Raw genomic sequence first — 22,330 nt, 5'->3', positions numbered from 1 at the left:
GAATGAATTGGGGTCTTTGGGGTGGGGGTTAGGCGCGCTAATAAAGTAATTTAAGGTTAGATTCAAGGTCTATCCTTAAGAATCACAAGGTCGGACTGGGCAGTGGTGGCGCATGCCTTTAATCCCAGCACTTGGGAGGCAAAGGCAGGTGGATTTCTGAGTTCGAGCCAGCCTGGTCTACAGATTGAGCTCCAGGACAGCCAGCACTACACAGAGAAACCCTGTCTCGAAAAACAAAACAAAAAAACCCCCAACAACAACAACAAAACTCTGGAGAAAATGACGTCTTACAGGAAGTATAATCCAGTGTGGGATTCACACGTGAGGTGCGATTGTCACTGACCACAGACCATGGGTGCTGTCTAGGAAAGGAACAGTGCTTTCCCTTTAGAAACCCAACACTGCCTCTCACCAGACACAGAAAATTTCCCTTTCAACGGGATGTCTAATTGCATTTTCTCACCTCTTACTCCAATCTTTTTCAGTTAAGGAAGATGAAAAATGGGCCCACACATCAAATCCACCAATTAGAAACATAGTGGAGTGCCAGGATTCTTTTTATCCTCTCATGTTGATAAGCCTAGCTCATAAGGATCATCCCCTGTTTGTCTTTCTTTTAGATTCCGTAAGGCCCTGGCTTGCCATTTCTCTTTGATTTGTTAAGTGAGAAAATTAGCCAGGAGCTGGGATATCCCAGGTATATTGTGAATTTCCATTGGTATTTTCATCAATACTTATGGTTTGGATTCTATAGCTTTTACCCAAGGCTCCAGTCATGCCCGGGCTCTCATAGTTCAGAAACCTCTAACTTAATGAAGCCATGAAGATTCTAAATCTAAACATCAGTGTGCAAAAACCTGCTGTAACTTAGAACATGAGATACCGTAGGGCGCTCCAAAGCTCACTTTAAAATGCTCAGGGTTGATTTTGTCCCAGCTGTTCTTCTGGAAAAATGGTATCCGGACAACTGGAGCACCATCCCTGCAGGTGATCATAGACTGCCAGGGCCAATTCCCAAGCCCTAGAGGCAGGCAGCACCATGAGGTAGACAGCCATTTCCCAACATTATGCATCAGGATCTGTCTAATTTCTTCCCCATAGAGTTCTCCTAAAGAGAAGGCTTTTAAGTACTTAAAAAAAATTTTTGTCTTTGTGAGTCATTCATTGATTCCCTACCCCCACCAATCACAGACACACACACACACACACACACACACACACACCATGCACATATGCACAGGTGGCTAACCTTACCTTCCAAGGGCTAGAACTTCAGGTATAAGCCTCCAGACTTAGATTTGACCTGAATTTCTTAAAACAGGAGATATATATTCATCGTACGCATAAGGCTAAACCATTTGTGACTGAATTAAGAATGGGATGTTGGTTTAGTGGGTATTGGGGAAGTGTGTTTAGATTTATTCTTTTCTGTTTATTCTTATACTAATGTATGTTCTTGTCTCTCTCTGAAAATTTATTGCCATTTGATTACTGATTTGATTTTCCTTTTCTCACTACCAACTTCTGTGTGAAACTTCAAAAGGAACTTCAGATAGTGGAAGTGACAGAGTCTAGAAGCTGCCACTTCAAAATACAGGTTTCTGGCAGGGTGATTATTTTGAGTAAAGAGATTTGGTGGCAAAGGCTTTACTCTGCTATCCACTAACCAACCTAATATTCTGACCCACAAAAACAGAAAACACCTATCTGGTCCTCTCCCTCAGTTTTGTTAAATGACTCTTATGGAGGGAGGCTGGTCAGCATCCTGGACAGACTTTTGTCAACTATCATTATCTGCTTTAGTCCCATTCATTGTTCCAAAGAGAGTAATCTTTGAAGTTTACACACCAGCCTGTTCTCTGGACCCAAAAGTCCACTGATGTTCTCCAAGTCCATTGACCTTCTTGAAAAGTCATATAGACTATCCCCTGACATTTTGCATTCTTATCCTACCCAGAAAGGGCTATAGAAGCTTTTATAAAGCCCATGCTATTCTTTAAGTCTCAGCAAGCCCCCTGCCTCAGCCTCTTAAAGTGGTGCGAATAAAGGCATGTATCACTAAGTCCAACTAAAAGCAGTAGTTCTTGAAGCTCAATAAAACCACGAAGTTACTTAGATACTTTCATAGGATTCATGAAGCCAAAATAAAAAGCTTCTGGAATTTATTTGCCGTATTTACTGTATTGTGCTTGATGGTGAGCTAGTCTGTTGGGAGCTCAGTATGAATCAAGGTTGTGAAATAAAACTAGTTAGGAGTTATTACATTCTCCACCACCACTCACTTGCAGAATAAGAGGAAGTTGCACTTGTGAAATGTCTTTTTAGACAGAGTTTCCAGGGGCTGGAGAGGTGGTTAACAGTGCCTTGGAATCTCATAGATGACCCCAGTTTGGTTCCCAGCACCCAGGACTCCCAGTTCACAATTTCTCCTAACTCTACTTTCAGGGAATCTAACCCCCTCTTCTGGCCTCCACAGGCATCCTCATATTCTCAGTATACACTCACACAAACTCACACAGATACACATAAATAAAAATAAATTTAAAAATGTCAGTTGCATGTAGTCCACACTGGCCTTACAGTCAGGTCAAACTTCCTGCCTCAGCACAGTCTCCAAAATGCTGGGTGTACAGGCATCAGTCATGACCAACCACTAAGATCTATGGTGGGGGATTGGGGGTGTTGTTATTTTGTCGTGTGTGTGTGTGTGTGTGTGTGTGTGTGTGTGTGTGTGTTTTCAGGTTGGGTGGGTTGGGTTTTTGGTTTTTCAGACATGTTTTTTTTCCTGTGTACCTGGCTGTCCTAAAACTCACTTTAGACCACAGATCCTCAAACACAGATCTACCTGCCCATGACTTTAAAGAGCTGGGACTAAAAGGAGTGTGCTGCCACCTCCAGAGTGTGCCAACACCTCCAGGCTTCAGTTTCAGTTTTTAACACTCCAATATCATATATTGAATTCCTTTATTTTTTTATATGATAAGAATTTGGATTCTATTATTTGTACCTCAAAGTACACTGAGGCCAGACAGGGAAGCCCAGCTAGAAGAACAAATCCCACCAAGCTGCAAACCTGCCTGTATCCAGCCCGAGTACTTACATATCTCTTTAATCACATTCTTATACTGTCCAAGGCCAGCTTCAGCACTGCAGGGTAAACTGAGGAAGGAAGCAAGTGTGGAGTCGGCAATTGGGGATTGGTGTTGGTAGCAGTAGTTGGTTCCCTGTTCCTGAAGACCCTGCCTGGGGAAGAAACTCTTTGGGGTCTGACAAGAAAGAAAAAGAGAGAAAAATTTCTCTCTCTCTCTCTCTCTCTCTCTCTCTCTCTCTCACACACACACACACACACACACACACACACACACACACACATCTTCTTAAAATGTCAGTGTAGTGTAGTTTAAGTTGGCCTCAAACTTATGTCCAATCTCCTGCGGAAGCACAGCCTCCTAAATGCTGGGATTACAGATGTTGGCCACCAGGAACTGCTTAACTGTCAGTTTTTGACACAGTAAATGTTGTTAGATATAACTCACATGAAATTTTGAGATCCTTGATCATGTGTGAGCACAAACAAGAGATCCTGAATCCCAAACATTGAGAATCTCATAGGACAAAGCTCCTTAACAGGACTGAGAGAGTAGATGTGTCAGAGAGCACCAAGTACAGGAGGAAGCGGGTTTTCATAAGTCCCCAGACTGAGGTTTTGTTTTCAAGGTGTCTGTGGTGGGAAAGCCATGGGTTGGGAAGTCCCTTGTCCCCCAAGAATTCCCTCTGGGTAGCTTACAAACTGTGTCAGTTGTGCTGTCCTTTCAGCTGGACCCTTGTTCTCACTCCCAGTACATGTAGGAATTTTGGAGAACTACTCACAGTCACTGTGGTATATCTCCCCACAACCCACAGCACTATAAACTCTACAGAGAGGAACAAAGTCTCAGTCTCTCCAGATTTTCCACACATCAAGGATGGGTGCTCTGGCGCTGTGTGCCATCCTCCTGGTGCTTTCAGCATTCCTGCCTCTGACCCAGACCAAGAACAAGAGTTTTGCAGGTGAGTGTGGGTCTGGAGGGAAACAGCCTCTGCCTGGAGGAAAGAGGGAGATGGGAGCAGGTAGCTCTGGGCAGGAACAGGGAAGTCCCTCTTCTCATCACCCAGCCAGACTCTCCAGCTTCCTTCTCCATCCCACCTTCAGAGCCAGGTGCCCTGAACCCCTACCAGCCTGTGCACCCACCGGAGACCGCAGGAGGTCTGGGTCTCTCCGTGCTCTGTCTACAGGTTCACACTCCATGAAGTACTTGGTAACCACTACCATGTCTCGACCGGGTCTTCGAGATTCCCATGTCTTCATTGTTGGCTATGTGGACTACATGCAGTTTATGCGATTTGACAGTCATGGAGCTACTCAGAGGATCCAGGCGCGGGGACCCTGGATGAAGCAGATGGGGCCTGAGTATTTAGAAATGGAGAGAAAGGCTTCAGAGAGGCATTCACACAGGGCCCAAGAAAACCTGAGATTCGCAATCCAGGTCTATAACCAGAGTGATAATGGTGAGTGACCCCTTCACATCTCCACAGACTGATCTGAGTCATCCAGGGTCCCAGACCCTAGGTTTGGCCAGAGGCTGCGGGATCTGCAGAGACCCAGAACCCAAGAGAATGGTGGACCTAGGGCTGGTTTCCAGTGTAGGTGAAAATTCCATGGGTGCGTGTTACTGACTTTCTGGCCTGTGGCAGTCTCTCACACTTTCCAGTGTTTACTGGGTTGCGACCTGGGGCCAGATGGACGCCTCCTCCGTGGGTACTATTCACATGCTTTTGATGGCCACGATTATATCAGCCTGAACTCGGACCTGAGAACATGGACTGTGGCAGACAGGACGGCTCAGATCACCCAGCGACAGTGGGAGGCACATGGTGTAGCAGAGGCCTTCAGCTACTTCTTGAAGGTCTTTTGTGTTCAGTGGCTACTGAGACACTTGGAGATAGGGAAGGAGACTCTACAACGCTCAGGTATCAGGCCTCTATCTGTACTCAGAGTAGGGAACTTACTTCCAAGGAGGGAGGAAAATGGGACCAGCTGAAATACTACCTCTCTCTTTTGCTTCCAGAGTTGGAAGGGAGCTCCTGGTTTTCCTGACCCAATGTCAGATAGTGACTGTCCCGGGGCTCATCCCTCCTTCAGGACAGTTCAGTGTCTCTCAGGAGGATAAGATAGAAGACTCCTGAAATAACCAATAGCCACTCCCTTCAACCTGCAGGCCATTGTGAACTATGGCCTCCCATATGCTAGGTTCTCTGCTCACACCCAATATCTTTGGAGGTCTGACTTAAGTGGTGCTGAGTCTCTATGCCCTCCTCCCAGATATCCTCTTTTCATGGTAGAAAATTTGGGAGTTTTCTACTTTGCACTGCTTTCCTATAATATTAGATTTTTACCCAAGGAATAGATTATACTGATGCCTAAGTGTAGACTACTTGTTTGGGGTTTGCATCCCTTCTCACCTTGATTCTCCTGTCCATTGCCAGGACAGAGACACGAATATTGCTTAAATCCCCGAAACAATACACAATGCTTGAATTTTCCATTTTTTCAGATCCCCCAAAGGCACATGTGGCCCATCACCCCAGACCTGAAGGTGATGTCACCCTGAGGTGCTGGGCCCTGGGCTTCTACCCTGCTGACATCACCCTGACCTGGCAGAGGGATGAGGAGGACCTGACCCAGGACATGGACACTGTGGAGACCAGGCCTTCAGGGGATGGGACCTTCCAGAAGTGGGCAGCTGTGGTGGTGCCTTCTGGGGAGGAGAAGAAATACACATGCCGAGTGGAGCATGAGGGGCTGCCTGAGCCCCTCACCCTGAGATGGGGTAAGGAGAAGTTTGAGCACAGAGCCTGTTATCAAGGAAAGACTCCTGAGTAGGGTCTGTGCTAGGAGCTGGGGGTTAGGGCCCTTCAACTCTTCCCTCTCTTCCCCTTTCTCTCTTCCTAGAACCACCTCCTTGGCCTGTGGTTGGAACAGCTGTTGGTGTAGTTCTCCTTGGGGTTGTCATCGTTGGAGCTCTGATTGCCATTGTGATGATGAGGAAGAAGAGTGCAGGTAGGAAAGGGATTGGGTCTGAGGGTTTTCAGTAGATTTGAATCCACACATGGAAATGTGTTTGTTGACCATTTTATTACATTAAGATGCAGCTATGTATGAGTGCTTACCCAACCTAGGGCTCTGTGTAGCACCCTTTGTTGTCTTTGTTATTGAGACAGGACCTCTCTACATACCTCTGGCTATCCTGGATCTGACTCTGTAGACCAGACTGCTCTTAAACTCTTGAGATCCACCTGAGTACTAGAATTAAAGGTGTGTGCCACCATGCCTGGCTGCACTGGTCCTTTGTAAAGTCCAGGGCTCTGGGGAGGGCATTCCTCTAGGACATCATCATCCTGAATCCCACCAGTCATTCTCTTGCCTTATGCGGAGTTACTCAGATAACTTTCCCAGGAATCTACTTTGGTCATTCTATTTCTACCTTGTACTGAAGAGGTCAGCTCAGGAGCTTTGGAACACTTGTCCCTCTGGAAGAGAGAGGGTAATTAACATTCTTCAGACCACAGGGAGTGGGGACCCACCTGTGGGTGGGGGAGGCCCAGAGGACATGGACACATTCCACAGGATGGACAACTGACCACCCACAGACAAAGGAAGTCACTGCCACCTCATTCCCTAAAGACCAATCAGTTTAAAAGTCAGGCTGTTCTGCCAATCATAGTGTGCCTAGCTGCTGTTTCTCTATGCTACCCCTGGAAACTGTGTAAAGGTCCACTGAACTAGCTGCCTTGGGTCATCGCCTCTCCTTTTGGATGCAGGATGACCCCAGCATGCTGGAACAGTAAAAGTTCTCTTGATTTTACTTTGATCCTCAGCTCTGTGTTGTTCCCTCAGGGGATCCCCAGTAAGCTAAGGCTCCTCAGAGTCTTACAGTACCATCTTGTCCCAGCTCTTGACTCTCTTTACACACTAGGGAAACACCTAGTAAGAGTATAGGAAGGAAACAGAGAGCATCTTCACTTTCCCAAACATTTCTACAGCTGGGTACCACATGAGTCCTCAGCTCCACCAGATGAATGACCACATGCTGGACCTTGACCCGGCTGGACTTTGACCCAGCCCATGGTGATAAGAAAAAGCTGGAACTGCAGAGAATGAATCTGGCAAGGGTGACATTGACACAGATTCGATGTAAGCTGTCCCAGCCACAGAGACCAGTGCCAGGGTGTCAGTAAGGAGATCAATGATCCCTGTGCCCCAGGATCCCATGTGAGAACTGATGTTGATGGTCGTGTTTGTTCTGATCTGGCTTTCTCCTGTTCTTCCTTTTATCCTTGGACACCAGCACTCCAATATAATATAGTGAATTCCTTTATTTTTTAAATGATAAGAATTTGGATTCTATTATTTGTACTTCAAAGTAAGACATCAGCCTGGGGAACTTTCAGATAGTAGCCAGTCAGACTCTCCTTATGTAATTATTACACCTCATGGGAGAGAGGACAACATGTATCCATCAACAGGACAACTCCCTCCCTTTTCATTCTCAGCTGCACCCCCATCCCTAACCCCCACTCCCACCACTGATTCAAAAATGTAATGCCCATATAAAACCTGTTTCCATCACAGATACTGTTCTCACCACTAACATCAGTGGCCACAATCTTGTCCTAAAATACCAAAGACTCTTTCCAGCTCCCCCATTTAGACTGTTTGGCATGTAGCCCCGGACTTTGTCTGTCTGTTTGTTTGATTGTTTGTTAACAGCATCCCACACTGTACCCCAGGCTGGCTTGGAACTCACTATGTAGCTGTAATGATGAACCTTCATTGTCAACTTGACTGGATTTGGAATCTCCTGGGAGATGCAATTCTAGTCACATCTGTACGATTGTTTCCAGAGATAAGTTGAGAATGGAAGGCCCACCCTGAATGTGAGTGAGATCATCTCTTGGGTTGGGGCCCAAGGATAAAAGGACAAGAGAAAGCCAGTTAAGAGGATCTCTGCTTTCTGCCTCCTGATCAACTCAAGTCCGAAGAATCCCAGCTACATCCTGCTGCTGCCATGTGCTCATCATGCCTTGTGCTCAGATGGACTGTTCCCTCTTAAACCATGAACCACAATAAACTTTTCTTTAATTTGTTCATGTTGGGTATTGTGTCACAATTATGAAAGTGGTCGCACAAATCCATATGGGCCTTGGAGTCTCTGTAGCCCTTCTTTCCCTGTTCTAGAATGCTAGAAAAACACATATGAATCTCCATACCTGGTAGCCAAAAGTACTTACATTACATTTCATAAATGTGAGGTTGATGCGTAACCCAGGACATCTTTGTTTACATCCTTGCAGTTCTGTGATCTGAACACCAGCAGCCTCTGTACATACTTGGTTATACAGAGAATCTTGACTCTTTTCCAGACTTCCTAAATTTTTTGGTTTTGTTTGTGGTTTTTGATTTTTTATATTATTTATTTTATTTATATAAGTATACTGTCACTGGCTTCAGACACACCAGAAAAGAGCATCAGATCTCATTACAGATGGCTGTGACCCACCATGTGGTTGCTGGGAATTGAACTCAAGACCTCTGGAAGAACAGCCAGTGCTCTTAACCACTGAGCCATCTCTCCAGCCCTGGTTTTTCATTTGAGACAGTCTCACTATGTATCTTTGACGACCTGGAACTGGAAGTACAATCAGGCTGTTCTTGACCTCAGAGAGGTCTTATTATAGGAGGTGCCTATGTCTGTCCTGAGTACTGGGAATAAAGGCCTGTGTCTCCAAGCCTGGTTTCTTTCTGAATCTTGTTGAGATGGTCAATGGACTCCTGTGCATAGGAGAATCTTGGACTCCCTGGTCTACAGGACTTGTAGACAGATCCCCTGAGCTGCAGGATCTGTTCCAGCTGTGTGCTCTGATGAGATCACTGAGTACAGGAAGGGCCAGGATGCAGTCCTGTTCTCTTTCTTGTCTACAATCAATCAATCCTTTTATGATTTTATTTATCTCCAAGGTTTTAAATACTATTTTGTTTTTGTTTTTGTTTTTCGAGACAGGGTTTCTCTGTGTAGACCTGGCTGTCCTGGAACTCACTCTGCTGACCAGGCTGGCCTCAAACTCAGAAATTCGCCTGCTTCTGCCTCCCAAGTGCTGGGATTAAAGACGTGTGCCACCACTGCCTGGCTTAAATACTATTTAATATTGCCACCTAAATAAGTTTCTCTTGCCCAAACAAGGCAGCCAAACTTTACCAGACTTTTCTGTCTCAGTTGTCAACATGTTTTCTTTGTGTGCAGTTCCTGTCCTCAAACAGAAAATGTATTCTGCTACTTGTACAGTCCTAAACTTTTGGCATCACCTTTACTTATTTTATAGTCTATATTTAATTAAGTAAGAAATATTGTTGTTGGGTTTTTTTTTTTTTTTTTTGGTTTTTTTTCGAGACAGGGTTTCTCTGTGTAGCCCTGGCTGTCCTGGAACTCACTCAGTTGACCAGGCTGGCCTAGAACTCAGAAATCTGCCTGCCTCTGCCTCCCAAGTGCTGGGATTAAAGGCGTGTGCCAACACAGCCCGGCTAAGTAAGAAATATTGTAATGTCCATCTTTTAAATGAACCCCAAGTTCAATGTCTTTGGACTCTTTTTTTCTGCTCATACCTTACTGAAAAGGAACTGGTTTCCTAGTAACTAATAAATGACTTTCCAATTGCTTTATTCCCAATTTGTTGTTCTTAATCAGAATGATCCTTCATTTTATTTAGTTTATTATTTGTTTTTGAGACACAGTCTCTGAAGCTGAACTGTAATCTCATGTGTCTGTTTTCCAGTTCCTGTGTTTCTAGAGATGCACTGCAACATCTTGCTCTTGGTTTGTTGTTGTTGAATTATTTATTCATTGTAAACATTAATACACTTTTAGATGTATAGCTGGTAACAATTTCTCCTATTCCTTTTAAAAAATGTATTTGTTTATTTTTTTGAGACAGTGTTTCTCTGTATAGCCCTTGCTGTCCTGGAACTCACACTGTAGACCAGGCTGGCCTCAAACTCAGAAATCTGCCTGCCTCTGCCTCCCCAGTGCTGGGATTAAAAGCATGCACCACTACTGCCTGGCTCTCCTATTCTTAAACTGTCTTTTTACTCTCTAATGGTTTACTTTGCTTGGCAGAAGCTTTTCAACTTCATGCAATCTTATTTGTCACCTCTTGGTATTATCTCCTCAGCTATGAATCCTTTCCCAAAAGTCATGGTCTAAGGTTTTCATCCAGCAGATTTCAGGCTTTCATGTTGCATTTAAGGTCTTTGAGTTTATTTGTCTACAGGGTGAGAGATAGGGAATGTAGTTTTGATCTTCTACATGGGGATATCAAGTTTTCCCAACACCATTTGTTGAATAGGTTTGTCTCCCCTCCACCCCAACCCACTCCCAATGTATGTTTTATGTATTGTGGTTGAAAATAAGATAACTGTATGTGTTTTTTTTTTTTCAGTGATGAGAGGGTCAAAGAATGCCACAAATATTACACCAAGCAACAGACCTTACCTTAGAGATTTATTGGCAGTGTGCAAAAAAGGTTGCCTTTGAGTGGGGATAAGAGAAGGAGAAAGAGGAGAGAGAAGAAGGGAGAGAGAGAAAGTGCACAGTAATTACTTGGACTTCATAGGGAGGTATGAAACATGCACATATGTGACCATGGCAAAGGTGGAAACTTGCTGCATTGGGCATTGGGATAACGGGGATGCTGGCCAATAAATGGGGATTGGGGAGCACCTAGTTCTGGAGTGTGGTTATAACACTGTAGCTATAGATTATATCTGAGTTCTCTATTCCATTCCATTGGTTTGTGTCCACTTCTGTGCCAGTACCATGCCTTATATTTTTCTTCTTGTTGTTTTAAACTATGTCTCTGTAATAGATTTTGAAATCAGGATTTTAACACTCCTAGTATTGTTCTTTCTGCTAAGAACTCTTTGGTTGTTGGGACCTTTTTCTACATCCATATATTTAGAATTTTTTTATAGTTCTTTACAGAATGCCACTGGGGATTGCATTGAATTTCTAGATTGATTTCAGGAGTATAGCCATATTTGCAATATTAATTTTTACCTATTCATGAGCATAGGAGGTCTTTCCATGTCTTCCAATGACTTGTTTGTTTGTTTGTTTATGGTTTGATTTGATTTTTGAGACAAGGTCTGACTATGTAGGCCTTGCTGGCCTGAAACTCACTTATGTAAACCAGGCTGGTCCCAAAGTTGCATTAATTCTCCTTCTTCTTACTGTTGAGTGTTGGATTACCTGTGTAATCCATAGTGCCCAGCTTTAGTTGGTGTTTTAAATCTTTATTGTAGATCTTTAACCCCCTTAAGTTATTTCTAGATATTTAGTCTAGTTTTATGTATTTTTTGGAGCAATTATGTCTGGATTTGTTTTCCATACATGTTTGTTGTTGGTATACTGAACAGCTGTTGGCTTTTGTATGGGGCTTTATGTCTTATTACTTTGCTGAAATTATTTTAGATTTCAAACACAGGTTCATGTCACTTACAAATAAAGTTCATTTGACTCCTTTACTTCCAAGTTTCCCTTTTCTTCCTTTCTCTTGTGTTGATGTTCTTAAGACATCAAGAACTATATTGAATAGGAGTAGGCAAAACAGACACCCTTTGTCTCCTCTTGACACAAGTGATTTTGGAATCCACATCATTGCTTCAAAAACACCACTCCTAACATGTCTGTTTATGTTGTTTATTTCTTTTTAGTTTAGTATTCATGGAACACATTTCTAGAAAATTGTCCATTTCTTTTTAGATTTTTCCAGTTGACTATAAAGTTTGAGAGTGCTATGCTGAATTTTGGTAATATCTGATTTAATGGTCCATATTGTCTTAGTTTGGGTTTTATCCCTGTGAAGAGACACCTTGACCCAGGCAATGCTTATAAAGGACAACATTTAATTGAGGCTAGCTTATAGTTTCAAAGTTTAGTCCACTATCATCGTGGAAAGCATGGCAATGTGCAGGCAGACATGGTGCTGGAGGAACCAAGAGTTCTACACTTTAATCCAAAGGCAGTCAGGAATAGGCTCTGATCGCACACTGGGCAGAGCTTGAGTTTAGGAGACCTCAAAGCTCACCTTCACCATGACATACTTCCTCTAACAAGGCCAAACCTCCTGATAGTGCAACTCTCTATGGCCAAGCATTCAGACACATGATTGATGGGGGCTAAACCTATTTAAACCACCACACACATATATGAGTCTCAGTATGTAGTCCAGGCTGGCTTAGAACTATGTAGTCCTGTGCTAGACTTGACGGTGAACTTCCAGTAATCTGTTTGTCTCTACCTGTTGGGTATATAGGTGTTTGTCACTATGCCCAGCCTTCTTCATTGTGGGTATAAACCTACAATAGAATGGAAATGAAACAATACTATAGGAGTAGGCTTGTGTGGGTGAGCAATGAGAAAATCCTGCAAACATGACCCAAAACCACATGAAATGTTAATTGGTTTTTTTTTGTTGTTTTTTTGTTGTTGTTTTGTTTGTTTGGGGGGGGGGGTTGATTTTTTCAAGATATGGCTTCTCTGTGTAGCCCTAGCTGTCCTGGAACTCACTCTGTAGACCAGGCTGGCCCGAACTCAGAAACCCGCCTACCTTTGCCTCCCAAGTGCTGGGATTAAAGGCCTGCGCCACCACTGCCCAGTTACTTGTTATTTTTTTATTTTTCTTTTAAAGGGTTAATTTTAAGAGCCAGATGATGATTGTGCATGCTAGAGGCAGAAGCAGGGGAATCTCTGAGTTTGAGGCCAGCCTGGTCTACACACTGAGTTCCAGGACATCCAGGGCTACAGAGTCTGTCTGGCTACACACCCTGTCTGTATATCAAAGCTCAGGAGGATTGAGGTGGAGGCTGGCTCTCCTGTGATTGACAATCCTGGTTCCTTCAGAGTACTCTATCTGTGCTGTTAGACTTTCTCAGGGGAGAAGTACTTTGTCAGACCAGGGCCAAGTAATGCCACAGAGAACATATCACACAGCAGGCCTCATGCAGGAGATTCATTGGGGGTGTGGGAGGCCATCTCTGAACAGGTGCAAGAGTGAGAAGTGTGATAAAGATGGTGGAATGGGTTTTTTACAAAGGGTATGAAACTCATGCCAACAATGAAAATGTATTTCTGAGTTACTGAAGATGGGCTGGGGATGGACTTGGTTCCTAGAGTTCCTCCTTTTTATTATAAAATGTGAGGAAATAGGAAGGGTGACTGGTGAGGCAGGAATGGGAAGGACTTGCTCTTTAGACTGCTTCCTGCTATCTGGGGGCATGGACATCTTTGTGGACCCAGTAAAGCTGGGATGCTAGCTAGCTACATTCTGGAAGACCGGGATGTTTCGCTTGCTGACTGGACTCTGCAGGACCATCTGGAGCTAGGGAGTGAAGGCAGCATCTGTGAAGCAGGACCACCTGGCTAACTGCTATGAAGCTCTCCGGAATACTGATGTTGAAGGAACACGTGGAGCTGGTGTTTTGCTGGAACAGATGCATATTAGGTTAAGGGGTTTAGGGGGAATTTTTTTACTTAAGTTGTACATTTGAAAATTTTAGGCCCCTTGTCCTAGTAATTGATGGAGGGGAATCCCAAGACCAGAGAAAGGGAAAGACCACACTCTCAGGAAAGAGCAGAATAGGCAGGTGAGGAGACAGGCTGTTTATTGAGAATACTCATCTGGAGTATTTTGACCTGTAAAAGGTGGATTCAAGTTGATTTTCTGAAGCTTGCAGGAATTTTTTAAGTTTACAAAGAGATGAGTTTTAGACATGTTAATATAACACTGTTTGTAATCTGAACTGAACTTCACATTGTTAAAAAAGGCAGTAGACTCCTGCCTTTGAGTCATAGTAAAAGGATGGGGGCCTAAAAATGATTTGGAGTCAAAAGCATGAACACTTTTCTCCATCCAATAAGACTGAGTGTATATAGATTAGACAGATGTTTTTAGCACATTGAGAGGCACTTTTAAGTCTATACTTAGAAAAATCAAAGGAAATTTAAAATCTGAAATCTTAAAATCTTAGTACAACAATAGCATGGAGAAGGAAAGAAATCTGAAATAATTTTATTTTTACTTATCTCTTTTTTATTTTTATTTTTTCTTATTCTCTTTACATCCTACTCATTGCCCCCTCCCAGTCACCCCCTCCTACAATACTTCCCCATCCCCTCTCCTCTTCTCTGAGCAAGAGTCCCCACCCCACACCACCCGGATCCTCCCACCCTGCTACATCAAGTCTCTGCAGGGCTAGGTGCATCCTCTCCCACTGAGGCCAGACAGGGAAGCCCAGCTAGAAGAACAAATCCCACCAAGCTGCAAACCTTCCTGTGTCCAGCCTGAGTATTTACATATCTCTTTAATCACATTCTTATATTGTCCAAGGCCAGCTTCAGCACTGCAGGGTAAACTGAGGAAGGAAGCAAGTGTGGAGTCGACGATGGGGTTGGTGTTGGTAGCACTAGTTGGTTCCCTGCCCCTGAAGACCCTGCCCCGGGGGCAAGAAACTCTTTGGGGTCTGACAAGAAAGGAAAAGAGAGAAAAATATTACACACACACACACACACACACACACACACACACACACACACACACACACATCTTTTAAAAATATCAGTGTAGTTTAAGTTGGCCTCAAACTCATGTAAAATCTTGTGCTGTAGTACAGCTTCCTAAATGCTGGGATTACAGATGTTGGCCACCAGGAACTTAACTGTCAGTTTTTGTTTTTAACTGCAGTTTTTAACTGCTTAACTGTCAGTTTTTGACACAGTAAATGTTGTTAGATATAACCCACATACCATTTTGAGGTCCTTGATCATATGTAAACACAAGCAAGAGATCCTGAATCCCAAACATTGAGAATCTCATAGGACAAAGTTCCTTAACAGGACTCAGAGAGAGTAGATGTGTCAAAGAGCACCAAGTACATAAGGAAGTGGGTTTTCATAAGTCCCCAGACTGAGGTTTTGTCTTCAAGGTGTCTGTGGCGGGAAAGCTGTGGGTTGGGACGTCCCTTGTTCTCCCAGAATTCCCTCTGGGTAGATTACACACTGTCAGTTGTCCTTCCAGCTGGACCCATATTCTCACTCCCAGTACATGTAGGAATTTTGGAGAACTACTCATGGTCACTGTGGTATCTCCCCACAACCCACAGCACTATAAACTCCACAGAGAGGAACAAAGTCTCAGTCTCTCCAGATTTTCCACACATCAAGGATGGGTGCTCCGGCGCTGCGTGCCATCCTCCTGGTGCTTTCAGCATTCCTGCCTGTGACCCAGACTATGAACCAGAGTTTTGCAGGTGAGTGTGGGTCTGGAGGGAAACAGCCTTGGCCTGGAGGAATGAGGGCAATGGGCTCCAGTAGTTCTGGGCAGCACCCGAGAAGCAGCTCCTTCTCATCGCCCAGCCAGACTCTAGCTCCCTTCTTTATCCCACCTTCGGAGCCCAGTGCTCTGAACCGCTCCCATCCCGAGCACCCACCGGAGATCCCAGGAGGAGGAGGTGAGGGTCTCACTGCGCTCTGTCCTCTCTACAGGTTCACACTCCATGAAGTATTTGGTAACCACGACCGCGTCTCAACCGGGTCTTCGAGATTCCCATGTCTTCAGTGTTGGCTATGTGGACTACATGCAGTTTATGCGCTTTGACAGTGATGGAGCTACTCAGAGGATCCAGGTGCGGGGACCCTGGATGAAGCAGATGGGGCCTGAGTATTTGGAGACTGAGAGACAGTTTGCAGTGAGGTATTCACACAATGCCCGAGAAAACTTGAGATTCGCAATCCAGGTCTATAACCAGAGCGAAAATGGTGAGTTACCTCTTCACATCTCCACAGACTGATCTGAGTCATCCAGGGTCCCATACCCTAGGTTTGGCCAGAGGCTGCGGGATCTGCAGAGACCCAGAACCCAAGAGAATGGTGGACCTAGGGCTGGTTTCCAGTGTAGGTGAAAATTCCATGGGTGCGTGTTACTGACTTTCTGGCCTGTGGCAGTCTCTCACACTTTCCAGTGTTTACTGGGTTGCGACCTGGGGCCAGACGGACGCCTCCTCCGTGGGTACTATTCACATGCTTTTGATGGCCACGATTATATCAGCCTGAACTCGGACCTGAGAACATGGACTGTGGCAGATAGGATGGCTCAGATCACCCAGCGACAGTGGGAGGCAGTTCATGAAGCAGAGACCTTCAATCACTTCTTGAAAGTCTTGTGTGTTCCGTGGCTACTGAGACACTTGGAGATAGGGAAGGAGACTCTACAACGCTCAGGTATCAGGGCCTGAAAAGGAACTCCTCTATCTGTACTCAGAGTAGGGAACTTACTTCCAAGGAGGGAGGAAAATGGGACCAGCTGAAATACTACCTCTCTCTTTTGCTTCCAGAGTTGGAAGGGAGCTCCTGGTTTTCCTGACCAGATACTTTTGGTATCATCTTTACGTATTTTATAGTCAAGATTTAATCCAGTAAGAAATATTGTAATTCCATGTCTTAAATGAACCCCAAATTCAATGTCTTTGCATTTCTGCTCACACCTTAGGAACAAGGAACTGGTTTCCTTTGCCTGAACTACTTTAGCTCTAACCATTTAATATATCTAAATGTATATATTACACATATACATAATTGATGAATAGAGCAAAACTCTAAGGAGCAAGCTGGAACATCTTTGGTTTTTGTCTTATCGTTTTTATAAATTCCCCCCTCCACCCCCAGGATAAAGTTCTCTGTGGAAGAAAAATATTACTTTATTCAAAAACAGACAAAATGTTACACAAGTGGGAGTGTAAATGAAATTAATCATTCTATCTACTAAAAAAGACACACAATCCAGGTATTTTATTTACAAGCAGTAAACCTAGATTGGCCAGGTTTTGAACTATTCTAACTTATTTTTTCAGCCATAATGTCCCTTGTTATTTGCTACTTTTCCTTGCCAGGTGCTCACTGTCCACTTCCTCCCATAATGGCCTCCTTTACCTCTCTTCTCCTCTCCTGGCAACTCCCTCACTCTATCCTCAAGTCCCACCTTTCTCCCTTTACTGCCCAATCCCAGGTCTCTATCCTTTTATGAACCAGTTAAATAGGCAAGCAGGGTTTACATAAGGACACTTGCTGTAAGGGGTTGTCTGGGGATCCTGAGAGCCAATGTTTAGCATTAGAATACAAGGGAGTTATAGCAGGATTGTTAGTTAAAAGTTTAAAGCTGTAATTTTAGCTCTCTCACTCCATAAGCTCATTCTAAGTTCAAAGCTGTGGTTGGTTTGTTGTTGTTGTTGTTGTTTTTGTAATAGAATTACCCACTCCTTACTTTATCAAGGTGTTGTACCTGTGATCTCATCCCTGGACCTGACCTAGAATGAAGGTCACTAGTTTCCTTGATCACTAATTTTCTTCCTAGAGTAACTTGTGTGCTTGTGGCAGATGAAAGCTCACTGAAATTTCTAATCTATGCAGCTGTCACTATTCTACAAAGAGGAGACACATGCTACTTTTGACTCTAACCTTAAACTTTCTATCAACTAACTGTCTCAGCTTCTTCTAGAAAGTATTTGAATCAAATCAGAAACTCTGTAAAGTCAGTAATTCATCTAAACAGCATTCATTCATGAAAGTTCACCTTCATGTTGATCTGTAGGAAATTTGCCCAACAGAGTGGGCAAATACCCAGGAACCCATCATAACAGATTATAGGCAGAAAAGGTCTTTCTTTGCCCAATCATGCTATGCCAGAAAAATGAGGAATACTGCAATGATGAACATAAGAAGGCAAATCAGCAGCAGAAAGCAGCAGTCCTGGGATAAAGCCCTGAGACCACGCCTTTCCACGATACACCCATTGCAGCTGTGCACAGAGATAGGCCGTCTCCACCATGCAAAGTGGTGAGTCGTCTCCAGGAAGCTCATTTGCCTACTACAGCTTCTCCTGCATAGTGTCTACCATTATACTTTTACAATTGCATTTACCCACTTTAAGACACTTTCTGATACCTTTATAACTTGCATTTACATATCTTAAAACATTTTTTATACCCTCACAACTTAAGTTTGTGTATCCTCAGACCTTACATAGACATTACACTTTTATAAAGGGCTCCTGTCAACAGTAGAAATGTGTCATACTTGGCAGCTGGGGATGCATGGCTGCTGGCACTGAGTAGCTAAAGCAGGCTGAGGGCAGCTTTCTACATACAACTTTAAGAAAAAAAGAAACAGGGGCTGGAGAGATGGTTCAGCAGTTAAGAGTATTGGCTGTTCTTGCAGAATGTCTTGGTTCAATTCCCAGCACCATATGGTGTCTCGTGACCATTTGCAACTCTAGTTCCAGGAGATTTGATGACCTCTTCTAGCCCATTTGGGTACCGGGCACACATGGTGCACATACATACATGCAGGCAAAACACTCATATACATAAAATTAAAATAAATAATAAAAAGTATGAATAATGCAAATGACACAAACCAACCAGGTAATTAGTGTGCAGCATATTAATACAGTTCTACACACCTTCAGGGATGAATTAAAACATGAAAAAAAGTCAGTCATTAGTAAAATTCCATTGTGATAAAGTAAGTTTAAACAGTAATATCATTTAGAAATATGTTCTTGGATCTGTCAAGTCTAGGCAACAATGGCTATAAAACAGAAGGAGTTGTCTCTAGGGTGAGGAAAAGGGCTGTGAGTGGGGAGAGCACACAGGGCTCCTAGGGTGTAGTAATGCTCCACTTTTCAGTCTGACCCATGACAGAGTTTTACTATGAAGCCACACTGGCTCCAAATAATAAAATAATAATAATAATAATAATAATAATAATAATAATAATAATAATAATAACAACAACATTATTATTATTATTATTATTATTATTATTATTATTATTATTTGATTTTTTGAGACAGGGTTTCTCTGTATAGTCCTGGCTATCCTGAAAGTCACTCTGTAGACCAGGCTGGCCTGGAACTCAGAAATCCACCTGCCTCTGCCTCCCAAGTGCTGGGATTAAATGCGTGCGCCACCACTGCCAGTTAAGATCCTTAATACAGTAATCATGTGACTTTTGTTTATGCCTTGTTTGTTCCTTGACTACTTTGTTTATGCCTTTGGACTGACCATATTCTTTGTGTGTACCTAGAATGATAAAAAAGCAGACTGGAAAAAAAATAAACCCCCTTTAGCTTCAACTCTAGCTGGTGTCATGTTATAATGTTGTCTAATTGTCTTTTCTTTTTTAAAAAAAATTTTATTTTATGTTTACAAGTGCACTGTCACTGTCTTCAGACACACCAGAAGAGGGCATCAGTTCCCATCACAAATGGTTGTGAGTCACCATGTGGTTGTTGGGAACTGAACTCAGGACCTCTGGAAGAGCAGTCAGTGCTCTTAACAGCTAAGCCATCTCTTCAGCCCTGTCTTTTATTTAATTCTCACTTCCTCCCTCAAGACTCTGTTGACTGAGTTGGCTTGGACAGGGACAGATTCAACTCCATTATGAGCCTTTCTGAGTTTGAGATAATCATGTGACTTCTCCCTTTGAGTCTGTTTGCCTGATGTGTTACTTTTGCTGATTGGCATATGTTGAACCATACTTGTGCCCCTAGAATGAGGCAAATTTGGCCATGGTATATGATTTTTAGGAATATATGTTAAACTTGCTTTATTGGTATTTTTAAAGAATTTTTTTTATCCATGTTTACCAGAGAAATTAGGATATAAATTTTAGAGTTATTCAGTTTGGCTAGTTTCACAAAATGAGTTTCTTGATGTTCCTTCTCTATTTTATGAAATAATTTGAGGATCATTTGTCTTAGTCATTCTGTAAATGTCTGACAGAATTCAGCAGAGAGTCAATCTGGACTGGGATTTTTTTTTTTTTTAATTTGGAGATTCTACATCCCTGCTTCAACAGTCAAAGTCAACTAAAGAAGTTGTCTATAGCACTCTTTAAGAGATGAGTGAACCTCAGGACTGCAAAGGAAAACAGTCTAATGTGAAGTAAGCAGTAACTTCTTATACCAGAGGATAGTGTCAAGTACAGAAGATGGGGGAATCACCATACGGAAGGCAGAAACAGTATTTATCCTGGCTGTACTGCTTATGGTGGGCAGTGCCACGTGTGGCAAGTTAAACTCAACCAAATTAGGGAGACCCTGCCAAAAAACAAATTAAACATTCAGTTCCTTGGGTACACTGGGCACATCTTAAATGGCCAATGGCCACATACAGAAAGAAGCTACTCTTCTGAAGAACACAGATACAAGACATTTGTATTACTGCAAGTACTGTTAGACAAGATAGAACCAGTGATATTCAAACAGTGCAGACCCTGGGTATCAGAAGTGTCACTAAGTGTACAACTTTAGGACACTCAGGTTGTATTTCTCTGGTCTCTACTCAGCAACTATGACTTTCTACTGTCTCAACCTTTTGGTATTAAAAAATGACCTGGTGAGCTGGGTCAGCAGGTAACGACATTTCCTACCAAGCTGGAGACTTGAGTTTAATCTCTGGAACTGATGGTGAGAGAAGTGTCTCCCACATGCTATCCTCTAACATGTACAGACATCACACACACACACACACACACCCCACACACTCACAAAATAAATTAATGTAATAATAAAGAGAATGAATTGGTGGGGCTGAGGAGATGACTGAGTTGTTTCAGAGCATTGGTTACTCTTCCAGAGGACCCAAGTTCAATTTCAACCACCTGTATGGGCTGGCTCACAACTGTCTGTAACTCCAGCTCCAGTGGATCTTATGCTTCTAATCTCCCTGGATACCAAGCATGCACATGGTGCACAGACATATATGCACACAAAAAAAACATATGCATAAGATAAATACATTTCTCGTTTAAAAAGGAAAATGAAGTAAGGTGTGATGACACACACCTTTAATCTCAGCACTTGGGAGGCAGAGGCAGGTGGATGTCTTGTGAGTTTGAGGTCACCCTGGTCTGCTTAGTGAGTTCCAGGACAGCCAGGGTTACATAATAGAGAGACCCTCTCTGAAACAGAGAGAGAGAGAGAGAGAGAGAGAGAGAGAGAGAGAGAGAGAGAGAGAGAGAGAGAAAGAAGAGAAAAGGGGGAGGAAGAAAGAAAGGGCAGAGAAAAGGAATCGAATGGAAAAATAATTGGTAGCAAGTCACCTTAGTGAATACATTCTCACTACATGTTGACTTCGTGTCATGGTTTGCAATGAGCTCTGAAGATGTTTCTGTGAAAGGCTCAGTTTGCTTAAACCTGACATGTTCTATGCTAAGAGAATATGCTGCTGAAGTGGGTGACAGGAAGTGATGAAATATAATGTCTCCTAGATACCCTTCTCCAATCTTCTTTCTCCTCTTCCTCCTGCTCACTCAGGCAGGGTCCTTCCTTTGTATAAACCTGTACATAACTCTCACCACATACTACCCAGTGGTAGGGTGAGTCACACCATGAGCCCTTCACTACTCGAGGGCAAGGACATCTCTTCAGGACTGGGTAGAAGTTTCTACTGAATTAAAACATTCAATTCTGGAGGGAGGTTCATTAAGACTTAATTATACAACAGAGTCCCAGTGTCCCAGGTGTCAGGAGCCATCCAAGAAAGGCTGACGGCGTACAAGTGACATTCTGGAGATGACGCATCATTTTGCTTGGTCTGCAATGGATAATTTTGAATTGCAAGGCTTTCAGAAATCTCATCTCAGGATTGATTCTTAGAGCTAATATGCCTTTTCTGTCATTATTAAATTAATATAACAATTCCTGGAGATTAGGTCACCCTATTTGGCAGACTTTTTGCAGATCAACGAAGATGTACTCTCTCGTAGTAATGTTATGTAGACAAATTGATGATTTCACAATTCCTAATAATGATTCCATAGAATCCCCAAGTTTATATAAGTAATTTGAGCCCTCTGTAATATGAAAGGTACAACCGGGGCTCTGTAAACCTTTGTGTGCCATGAGCTAATTGCACTAAGATAGAAAGCAGGGTTGAAATGGATTTATGATAAGGAAAACATTCCTTTTAGGCTATGTGAAACTATTATCTGATAACTAAAGGTAGTAAAATGGAATGAACAATTATTGTAGGTGCAAGGACAGAAGAGAAAATATTGACTGAATCTATACAAAACTTCAATACTATTGAGACTCTAGGCAGATGATTTGCTCCTTGGCAAAACCTTGCTAACTTAGACATAAAAATTACCATCTTAAATGTTTAATGAACCTGTGGAGA

At 43.0% G+C, this 22,330-nt stretch overlaps 1 protein-coding gene and 1 pseudogene across 1 annotated transcript; both read left to right on the top strand.

The window, feature by feature from the left end:
• Nucleotides 1-3,946: 3,946 nt before the first annotated feature.
• Nucleotides 3,947-6,135, top strand: LOC117724289 (class I histocompatibility antigen, Gogo-B*0102 alpha chain-like). The gene is made up of 5 exons (XM_076916813.1): nucleotides 3,947-4,050; nucleotides 4,276-4,548; nucleotides 4,735-5,010; nucleotides 5,595-5,870; nucleotides 5,993-6,135. Exons 1-5 carry the CDS (start codon nucleotides 3,966-3,968, stop codon nucleotides 6,133-6,135), a joined length of 1,053 nt encoding a protein of 350 aa, XP_076772928.1. The 5' UTR covers nucleotides 3,947-3,965.
• A 9,157-nt stretch (nucleotides 6,136-15,292) lies between these two features.
• LOC117724288 (class I histocompatibility antigen, Gogo-B*0102 alpha chain pseudogene) lies at nucleotides 15,293-16,384 on the top strand (annotated as a pseudogene).
• Nucleotides 16,385-22,330: the final 5,946 nt, after the last annotated feature.

The sequence above is a fragment of the Arvicanthis niloticus genome, chromosome 20 (assembly GCF_011762505.2).
Source record: "Arvicanthis niloticus isolate mArvNil1 chromosome 20, mArvNil1.pat.X, whole genome shotgun sequence".
Lineage (NCBI taxonomy): Eukaryota > Metazoa > Chordata > Mammalia > Rodentia > Muridae > Arvicanthis > Arvicanthis niloticus.
The sequence above is the reverse complement of the archived record's forward strand: the minus strand, read 5'-3'. Positions and strand labels throughout refer to the sequence as shown.